The 11,208-nt window shown below is 41.0% G+C and overlaps 1 protein-coding gene across 2 annotated transcripts in view; it reads left to right on the forward strand.

The window, feature by feature from the left end:
* The first annotated feature begins 137 nt into the window (after positions 1–137).
* The window catches only part of SH3YL1 (SH3 and SYLF domain containing 1), a 44,192-nt gene continuing 33,121 nt past the window's right edge, over positions 138–11,208 (forward strand). Inside the window, exon 1 of one of the 2 annotated variants that reach the window (XM_071441651.1) lies at positions 138–292. In XM_071441651.1, coding sequence (XP_071297752.1) covers position 292 — 1 coding nt within the window. In that variant the 5' untranslated portion in view covers positions 138–291. The remainder of the gene's footprint in view (positions 293–11,208) is intronic. The other variant, XM_071441641.1, reaches the window with a different exon arrangement.

The raw sequence follows: 11,208 nt of genomic DNA on the forward strand, positions 1-11,208 counted from the left end.
AAAAAGGAGCGAAGTATGGAACGTGCCCGGGACACCGGGAAGGGAGGGACGGGACGGGACGGGACCGGACCGGACCGGACCGGGCCGGGCAGGGCAGTGCCGGTGCCGCCGAGGAGCCGCTGCGGGGAAGGGGAGCGGGCGCTCCGCAATCGCCCCTGCCCCGCCCGCCTCACCTGCGGCAGGTGCGCGGCTCGGCGGGGCCGCCTCGGCGCCGCCCAGTGAGGCTGCGGCGGCAGCGGCGGCAGGAGGAGAGGAAGCGAGGGGGAGCGGGAGAGCCCCGGCCCGGGCAGGAGTGAGTATCCCGCGGGGGCAGGAGTAGGGATCCCGCGGGCCCGGTGGGCTCCTCAGGAGGGCAGGAGTGATGAGGATCCCGGGGGGCTCCTCAGCGGAGCGGCCGCGGCGGGCACGGAGCCGCCCCCGCAGCCGCGGGCGGAGCGAACGCGCTCGGACAGCGCGGGCAGGGCTGCGCTGGAACATCGCGGCCCCTTCTCGCCCGGGGTCGCAGCATGTGCTGCGTCCTCCACCTAAAACTCTAAGAAGCTTCGAATGCGGCTTTGGCCTCGGCAGGCTGCTGGTGAAATTGAGCACAGGGGCGCTTCGTTTTCCAGGGCAGCTCGAGTGTCTGGTTTTTAGTTTGTTTTATTTAGTTGTATTTCATATCTATGTATAATATAGATAGGTTATATATACCTACTATGTATTGTAAGATATATATATATGCACATATATTTTATTTATATTCTTTTATTATATAATTTTTTAAACTTTTGTATGTATTTATTTCTATTTTTTCTGCTGGGCTATCTTGTACACTGGATCTGTGTACCTGGCTGGGTTTTGTAACACCAGCAGACGCAGCCCCACCACGGCAGGGTGTGGCCAGGACTGGATTCCTCTGCTGCTTTTTAAAGACTTGCTTGGCTGGTCTTCTGGTCAAAATGCAGCAGTTTGGAGATTAAATAAAAAATGCCAGATTCTTAATTTTGTGCCAGATCTGTGACTTGCAAATGACAGCTGAAGAGCTTATATAACATCTGCTGTGGAATGGAGCAAACTGCATATTTCCTTTTATGCAGCTTGAAATGCTATCCTGCATACACCGCTTCTTTTGTAAATACAATTGACGAGGATTTTAACATGATCTAGGTATTTGACTTTGCAGTGGGAGTGATTGGTAATCAGCAACGTGGTTTTTGTCCCCGGTGCCTGCAGCATCGTGCTGTTGTCAGGCCAGCTCTCAGGTGTCAGGGTGTGAGGTGGTGGAGCCAGGAGGGGCCAGGGCTCTGCTTACCTGTCAGACATGGCCTTGGAGGAGGGCAAGATGCATCAGTTGTGGCATTCTCACATGTGGCTCTGCTATATTATATAACTGAGCAGTGCAGAATGCCTTCAGTCCTGCTTTCTGTCCCATGCAGTCCCTTGTGGTGTCGACATTGGAAGTGGATTCCCCCCCTCCAACCCCGTTCCTGTGTTTGTGGGTGTGGGAGGGTGAGGCTCTGTGCAGAAGGGAGTGCTTTGAAAGGCCATCCTGGAGTTCCTATAAAACCCCGTGTTTGAGGCTGTGTATTTCACGTGTAGGCACATGCCTAGCTGTAATTTTGAGACCAAGTCTTTGATGTTTCCCTGTCTTTGGGAGGGAACTGGGGAGGATCCTTAAGTGTTATTCCACAGTCTTAATTGAAGGGATTGTCAAGCATTGGAACAGGCTGTCCAAGGAGGTGGTGGAGTCACCATCCCTGAAGGTGTTCAAGGAAAGACTGGACGTGACACTTATGGCTGTGGTCTGAGGTTGAACTTGATGATCTCAGAGGTGTTTTCCAATCTAAATGATTCTGTCATTTTCAGCCCTCAGCAGTGGAAGAGAGACAAATTTTTGCCTTCTTCAGCTAATGGCAACTTCATACCTTTGAAATGGTAACAGAATTCACTGTGGTCCATTGTGTCATGGTTTCTCACCATTAAGAATTACTCTTTTTGGTGTAATAAGCTCTCCATATTTTGGGGGCTTTTGAAACAGTTATTGCATTGTTGTAAAAGATCCTCTGATGCAGGGCTGTTATGAAGGATAACCTGTGTGACTTAGTGGAGAGGAAATGCTTTTGTGAACAAGATAATTTAAGAACTTAGGAAGAACTAGGGTTCTTCCAATTCGTGATTAATAAATATCAAGCACCTTCACTTTTTAAAGGTTTATTCCTTTTAGCTTGAAGAAATGTTTCTTGTATGATTAATTGTAGGAATTAATTAGTTGTGGGAATTGGTGACTTCTTAGATTTGATTCATGCACATAGTGAATTGGGACATCTGTGAAGTGTGGAAATGAAAGAATCAGAATGATGGTGAATGTTTTCTTGACAGAAGTGTTAAGCATTCATTGGGAAATAAGCAGAGTCTATATTTTGTTTAGGTAGTTAATATTTTTTCATGGTAGCATAGAAGGCTATTGTGTACTGTACATCTGGGCTTCATCTTACTTTTTATTCTCTCTGTACTTCTGGCCTTGTGGGAAGATAAACAAGATGTTTGTTTAGGATTTTTGTATAAAAATAGCCTTGTTTTAGTTAAAGCTTTCATGTGCAAAGGGTAATAATGTTAATCTGCTTGGGTTGCCTTGAAGTTTATTCTTCATTGTTAAAAGACACTTAACAAGTCAAAATGAAGATTCCCTTTGGGATATTCCCCTTACCCTGCTGTCTGAATTTCACATATCATACCAACTCCTGTATGAAGATGACACAGGACAGGTAGAACTGAATTTGGAGCTCTGACTTAGCTTCAGTCGTGCTTCTTATCTTACTTGTTAGGTAGGACCTCTTTGGTGCCAATTGTTTACACATCCAACATATTATAATAAGTGTACATGAAAGACTTGCTAGAAGGGTTTCAAGTGGACAGCATCCTGGGGCATGGGTGTAGGATGGATGGGTGTGGTGGCTTGTTTTGAGCCAAAGCCTGCAATTCTTGTAGTACAAATTCTTGCTAGAGTTCACATGTGAGTCTCAGACAACCCCCAGCACAACTCTGCCTTTTATGCATGATTTAGAGCACATCACTGTCATCTCTATATTCTTGAAAATGATGTTTTATGATTCTTTTTGCACAATGGATTGATTTCTTCCTCATGCCACTTGTGTTTATCCTTTCTTCAAGTGCAAAGGCTACAACTTGGTTGTAGAACTGTGAGCTTGGGATTTTAGTATTCTTGCAATTGCTAAAAGTTATAAGAATTTTTGAAGACTTTTAGCTACAGGTATTCCACTACTCTGCCTCCTGTGTATCTGATGTCTAATGTGCTTTTTGGAACAAATCCTCTGTGCCTCAGGCAGGTATCAACTGTCTTCTCATGCCACAGTTCCTTAGAAATAAGGAACATCACCTAGTTAAAACATCTTGCATCTACAAGGGAAACACATTTTTCTTTAAAGTACATTTTTCAGCTTTGTCACTCTCATTTTACCCTCATGTATTCCAGCTTTCATCAGAATAGGAGATGAGGCAATTCTGCATCTCTAATTAGAATTTTCTCAAAGCTGACTTCAGTACAAAAACTCGTCAAAGGCTTTTGATAATGCAGGAGACTGTGTTACAGGGCTTTTTTTCTTTGACTTTTCTCAAGGAAATAGTTAATTTAACGTGGGACTGAGGTCTGATACCACATAAAGTTACAAAGTGATCAACTTTGTGTTTGAATTAGTTCTTCCCTCTCAGTGGAGAAAAGTTATAAAAATTATGCTACAATGAAATGGGGCATGTTTTTTTATGTGTTGTAGTATTATTTTACCATGAACAAAATATTTCATGTGAAAAATATTGAGCTCTCATGATCTAGAAGTGCATAGATAATTGGTTGCAAGATTTGAAAAGGCAACTTGTAAACACTAGAGCTGACCAAAAATTTTTTATGCTTTTGGACACTATACATGACAATAGTCATACTGATACACCTAACAAGGATTATTACTTTTATCACATTTTATACCATATAATTTATATCAGATAGCCTGTGCAAAGCCTAAACTTATTTTAGATGTGTTATTTTATATAATTATGACATTTCAAATAAATTTTGCTTTCCTTTCCAAGAAGTCATCACCTAACATCTCAATTTATATCTCTGTAAGCCTGAATTTACACAATACCTGTGCTTAGAGGACAACAGCCTAAAAACTTGACCATGAAGTTTAATTACTCCTTTAAACAAGTAATAGCTGAAAGCCTTAAATCTACATTCAGTGTTTATCCTCAGCAAGTGACATGGAGCTGTGCAGTGCCATTGATACAGCAGAAGGATGGGATGCCATCAAGAGGGACAAGCTGGAGAAGTGGTACCATGAGAACCTCATGAGGTTCAACAAGTCCAAGTACAAGGTGCTGCCCCGGGGTCAAGGCAATCCCAGATACAAGTACAGACTGGGAGAGAAACTCATTGAGGGCAGCACTGCTGAGAAGGACTTGGAGGTTCTGGCAGACAAACGCTGGACATGAGTTGGCAATGTGGCAATGTGTCCCTGCAGTCCAGAAAACCCAACTGCACCCTGGGCTACATCCAAAGCAGCTTGAGCAGCAGGGCAAGGGACAGGATTCTTCCCCTCTACGCTGCTCTTGTGAGACCCCACCTGGAGTGCTGCTTCCAGCTCTGGAGTTCTTAGCACAAGGCACATGTGGACCTGTTGGAGCAAATTCGGAGGAAGGCAACAGAGATGATCAAAGGGATGAAGCCCCTCTCCTGTAGAGACAGGCTGAGAAAGCTGGGTTTGTTCAGCATGGAGAAGAGACAACTCCAGGGAGAGAGGTGATGCCTAAAAGGTGACTTTTTACACAGATAGTGACAGAACAAGGGGTAGCAATTTTAAAGTAAAAGAGGGAAGAATAAAATTGGACATCAGGAATGCATTCTTTACTGTGAGGGTGGTGAGGCACTGGGAACAGGTTGCCCAGAGGAGCTGTGGGTGCCTTGTCTGTGGAAGTGCTCATGGCCCCATTGGGTGGGACTTTGAGCAGCCTGGTCTAGGAGAAGGTGTCCCTGCCCATTCCAGGGGGGCTGGAACTGCATGATCTTTCAGGTCCCTTCCAACAGAAACCATTCAATGATTGTCTGTGAAGAATTACTCATCTCGGAGTACTAGCTAATGGTAGACATAATGCACATGCAAGTTGGGGTGAGGCATCTTGCCTCTCCAGGTTTAGAGTTACAACAGAAGTATTTTCATTTCCATAACTCATAGTTTTATATTTTTAAAACCCCTAAGAAAACAAACACACACAAAACCCCCAAAACTCAAACCTACAGACTTCTAGAGATGAGAACAAGGGAAGAAATCTGCTCATCTATCTGCATTACTTCATTTCTATCAATGAAAGGCCTCCTGTGTTTGAAATGGTTCTTTTCTCAGTAAAGACTTGTGGTTCTTTGTAATTTGGGTTTATTTCAGACTGTGTATTTGCCTGCCAAAGTCCAAACATAGATGCCTGTGTTACTTCTCATTGTCTGACTTAGCTGTCGTGCAGTAATCATACAGATGTAATGCAACTTTACGTAAAGGTTTTCGGAAGTATTAATGGCACTTGTTACTCCTCCCTCCACACAAATTGCTGTGGTTTAAATGTATTAATATATGTAATTGTGGAAATATAATTGTGGAAATATAATCACAAATATTATTATAATTTCTAATTATAATGTTCTCCATCAAAAGTTCTTCAAAATACTGTAAATATACTCAGCGTTTTATATTGATAGCAATGTCTGTGAGATTCTCCTCTTTGAAATATAGACTTGTTGGGCTGTTTTCCTTTTAGAGAAGGAGCTATCTTCTGTTATGTGTCATTCCTTTTGCATATTTGAATTCTTGAAGGCTGAATTTAGTTGTAACTTCAGTATGCTCATGAGGTTTTTCCTGGGCACAGGCTGTCGTCAGCAGCTAACTTTAGCAGGTTATTGCAGGTAAAACAAGGAAAAACAGGCTGGTTTTAACATGGGTAAGAGTGGGTTTGGGTTTCTTTTCTATTTTCAGCTTTATTTTTAAGCACTTTTTTACTTCTTTCACCAGAATGTTTGGACAGAATATATTTCCATCTGTCTTAGATATTAAAATACTTCCAACTCCTTGATTTCTGTATGCTGTCAGCTGCAGATTCTGCAGACCTTTCTGGGCTGTTCTGCCTCTCTCACCACTACCAGTGCCAGCTTGAAGCAATGCCGTCCAGTAAACAACTTGTAATCCAGGGTGGGGAAGGAGGAAAGTTACATTTATTCATGGTATAAAAACCATTAGGGTTGTGAAAGCACACATTAGAGTCTTCCAGTGCAGCTCAGCTGCCACTCTGCAAGCCACGTGGTGCTTACTGTGGTACTTGCACCCTGCCATAACTCGTGCTGTTATCACTGACAGATCACTGATTTCTCACACCAGTGTTGTTGATGAGCAGTGAAGCATGGAAGCTGGTAAAGCTTCAGGAATCCAAGTGATAAAGATCATGGCAGAAATACATGAGCATAGTACAAAACTTCACTGTAGAGAGACCCTGCTTTCTGCTTTTCAGCTCTACTTCCATTGCCTTACACTCCTGTCTCCCTTGCTGTTCTCAAGGTGTGTATGTCAGAATTGTACAACCTTGCCCATTGTGTCAGTAATGCTTTCCCATTTCCTGCTACTGCTTTCATAGTCTCCTTGCCATAAGCAGGATGTTCAAAGTGTACATTCTGAGCCTTTCCTTGTTCGTCGTGGTCCTTGGAATCTGGAGGAAACAGTATCTGCTTGTTGCTGTTGGTTCCAAACCAGGAGTAAGGAGCTCAGGCTCTGACAACAGAAGTCTGCCGGATTCCAATTAAAGAGGGTTGGTTTCGCCTTTATTTTTTAACATCCTTTTCCTGTAGGTTCCTTTTCAACTTATTCCGCTATTTCCTTGAACTCCACAGATCTTTTCTTGACATTTCATTTACCTCCATTCTTTGCTTTCAATCACTGGCTTCAAGTGTTGGAGATCATAAATGGAGACTCACAGAGACATGTTTAGCATAGGCTGCTGCTTGTCATCCACACCTCTATTGCATCACATTTTCTTGGGCTGGGCAAAATGCCTACGATGCACATCTGGCACGCTGTTCGAGGAATTCCAAGTACCAGATGAATCCCAAGGCTGGAGCTGGCTACCACAGTATCATGTTGTTGCACATTTGTGGAACCAAAATTGCATTAATCTCTTTAATTCTAGTGCCAAATTGAAATTTCTTGGTTAGGCCCTTTTCCAGTGCAGCACAGCCTTGTTTTTCAGGTTTCTCCTTCCCATTAAAATGATGTTCTTTAACTTTCCTTGACTATGCGAATTTTCATGTTTGTAAATGTACATAATTTTGAATGTTCTCTGTTCATATAAGCCTTTTAGCATTGATGTTCCTGATGTAGCCATGGGTATTTGCAAATCAGCTATGCCTTAATGTATTCTTGGGCTCTTTCTATACGTTTTAGTGAAGTGAAAGCAAAGACTGAATGGGGCTCATAGAGGTATTTGTCATTGTTTTCCTTCTTTTTGTAGCTAAAAAAACCCACAAAACCACTTTTCACCAAATACTTCAAAGCTCAAACATGCATGGGCAACATATGTGTGAAATCTGCATGTGAGTCTTTGTCTCCCCTTTGTCATCTGTTCTTTGAAACTGTACTTTTGATGTTTGAGTTCTTGTAATGCCACTAGGCTTTATTTCATCTGTTCATATTCAGCATAATTTTGATTGTATCAGAATTAGTTATAGCTTTTAAGTAAAAAGGCTTTATTTATTCTTTAATGCACCTTGCTCAGATAATTTCACCAAATGTTCAGCCAGCAAATTATTACTGTTAGTCAGAATGTAAATTAGAGGCTGACGCACTTGCCTCATCAGCTTACAAATTAAGCAGTTAATCAATTTTGGTGTGATATTCCCCCATGGGATTTGTGTTGCTGACTCACATATGCTCAATATCTTCTCCTTTCAACAACAAGCAGGAGTGCAAATGAAGCTCGCTCCCAGCTGAGCATTCTCTGGTCACGGCATTCCAAATCCATCAGTCAGTGTATCCTCCTGATAGATGTTATTGTCTTATTGCTCCTGGTTGCCTCTTTCCTGAGCAGTGCTTGAATACAAACCAGACAATTAGATATGCATACTTAAAAGCTAATAGTGAAGACAGTGCTACAGGGTTATTACGTATGTTATTGATGGGGTAAACGGAACACGGAAATTCTGCTTATGTCTAAATATTTCATACAGTATTTTTGTTAAAAAGCAGATGTGTCTGTAGGATTTTTTCAATAAATTTGTGATATTAAATGAATTTCTAAGGAACTAATTTTGCAAACTAAATCCTAAGGCAAGCTTAAGGGAGAAGAGGATAATTTGATAGATGAACAGAAACGGAAATAATTTTTGAGGTCACAGAAATCCTACTTACAATTTGGTCTGTTTACTGAGTGATTAAAATAAATAGAAGCAAGAATTTACTCCTCTGCCTTCACTCTAATATTTCTTTTTATTTCTTTTGTATTTTGGGACAGATGCCACCATTGCACCACAGTGCAGACGTCTATGTCCTTTTTTTTTAAAGTGAATAGTTTTGAATTGTCTGACAAAGTTGTGCTATTTTTGATTTGCTAGATTTTTTTTTACTAAAAAACCAATAATTTTCTTTGCCTTTGGACAAAGTTTTATGAAATTGATTGATATAAAATTAAATGGTAAGTGTCAGTCCTCAGCCATACTATATATATACTATATATTGAACCATTAAACTGCCTTTTTAGTGTTGATTGTTGACTCTGTCCTTGTATAATCCTGAACTCTGTTGACAAAATCCTGAGTGTGGCAAAGCCCAAGAGGGAAAGCCAAGCTTCACCCTTTCCTTGGTGATAAAAATACTATATTTCTTCTGCTGTGGTTCTAGCATTCACCAAAATGGGAGTCCAGCCAGGCCTTATCAGGCATCATATTATACATAATTGAGGTCAGGGTGTGGATTTGTTTGGGTTTGGTTTTTTTTTTTTAAAAAAAAGGTCATCAGTTCCTCAAGGCTCCTGTAGGCATCCTGCCAGTTCCTTGGTATCTAGACAACGTTATGGAAGTAAATAAAGGAACTCAAAGTGAGCCACTGGGGAAAGAATCATATGGTTACCACTTTGAGCAATTGTGTTGGTTTGCAGCAAGAAAGTGTTTAATCAGGTGGCTTATTCATCCTGCCCGTTGTTAAAACCTCTCTGTGCCTTTTTTGCTTGCCAATTAATGTCACTTTAATTTTCATACTTGCTACTGTCTACATTAAAATCTTACTTGCAGCCATTCTCTGCAAGGTGGAGCTTTGAGCTCTTCAGTTAGTAGCATGTTCGACCTCTTTCTTTTTTGTACTTCTCTTGTGCTTTAGAAATATCACCCATTTCTTAGCTTCTGAAAGTGCACAAGTCTAGCCACATGCAAAGTAATTGGCAGAATGCTGTTGTCAAATCCACCTGCTGTGTCTTAGTTCAGAAAAATAATCCTGCATTACTTTAGTCTGTGGCAGGAAGGGAAAAAGTAAGGGATAATGCACGAGTGAATTCCTGTAACTACACAAAGAATGCAGAAGAAAAGCTACCCAAGGAATGCAGAAGAAATGATGCAGGAAACAAGTAATACAGGGAGAAAGTGAAGTTTCTGATGTTGGTTTAAGGATGAAAAGTTAAGTTTTCCTGTGCTTGCTGTTGTAGAGTACAGCTGGATGAATATCTCTCCAGTATCTCCATTCCCTGGTGATAAAGGTACCCCACACCATGCAGGACAAAAAAATAAAACAAACACCCAAAACCCACTTTTGACTAGAGCAGGTTGCTCAGAGCAACCAGTTATTTATTGAGAAGTGAAGGAACAGTGAGGTAGTAACAGTATTACTTTTGCTGACTCCTGAAATTCAACTTCAAATTGTCTTCAATTAAATAGTAGCTTCTATGTGCACAGTGGCATGCACACAGTGTTTTCTGGTAACCATCAAATCTTTCTGCAGCAATTTTGAATCTGAAGTCTGAAAATGCGTACAAAAACTGTATTGTGATTTTATATTTTTTCTTCACTGTATTATTCCTGTTAGCAGACTTTCAGGTCTGAAAACACCTCATTTTCTTAATGAATTTAGCTAAGGGATTTCTCTTCTAATGCGTATGAAATATGAGCTGCTTTTTTTTTCTAGTAGTAGGAAGAATAATTGGAGATGCTTTTGCAAATTCTGAGATTAGCCAAAGAGAAGCAAAGGGGAGGAAGGAATGCATGGGTAAACAAGGAAGAAGAGTATGAGAAGAGCACAGATGTTTATTTTATTTCTCTAATCTAGAAGCTGGATAATGCTTTGCTCAGTATTTTTTTTTAACTCCCCAGTGTTTTCATCTCCCCAGTGTTTTTTATCTCCAGTGTACAGGTCTTATTTTCATTGTCTTGATCACTTTTCTAGAAGTCCTGCATGCTCAGGTACATAACTGTCCATTTTACCACAGTCTAATCTCACTGAATCATGTGAAAAATTAAGTACCATGAAATGTGTGTTTTGGGTAGACTGGGTAGGTGACCCTTCCCAAACTTGAGACCTCTAGACTTGCAAAGTATCTTAAGTGAAAACCTATATGTAGAAATGTTCAGCTGATTTTGCAAATGGACATTCACTGTGTATTACAATGTTAATTATTACTTACAAATTGTAATATGCTAGGTTTATTCTTTGTGTCTTCTTGAGCAGAACGGTGTTGCAATATGCTTTTTGGGACTGCCTCAATTTATCTCCGTACAAAACCAGAAATTTTTTTTTTCTCTTACGACATGCTGGTCATGTTTGCCCTCTGACCTTGAAAATGCAGTGTGAAGTACAAAAACAGAGGTAAAGGAGACATTTAATTCACCCCAGTTTGTTAATCTACCAAAAGCAATTGTGAGTTCATGTTTTATTTGAGCTACACTGCCATGTAGCCAGATTCCAGCCTGGGGAAGCCTTCCAGCCACAGAAGAAATTCATGTTCAAAACTCTTGAAGCAGTTCGACAATTTTAGTACTGTAACAGTCAGAGAAAATTAACATGCCAAGAACTTTTCAGAATATCCTGAGCCCTTAGAGCTCCACCTTCTCCTATCCTTTCACACTCAGAGTCTTGACTATGATCTTCATTTTCTGAAAAGAGAAGGGATTATTAGGAGATAGAATTAATATTTCTACTCTGC

Source organism: Agelaius tricolor, unplaced genomic scaffold, assembly GCF_023055355.1.
Source record: "Agelaius tricolor isolate 1412-34295 unplaced genomic scaffold, bAgeTri1.0.p SCAF_1, whole genome shotgun sequence".
In the NCBI taxonomy this organism is placed as follows: Eukaryota; Metazoa; Chordata; class Aves; order Passeriformes; family Icteridae; genus Agelaius; species Agelaius tricolor.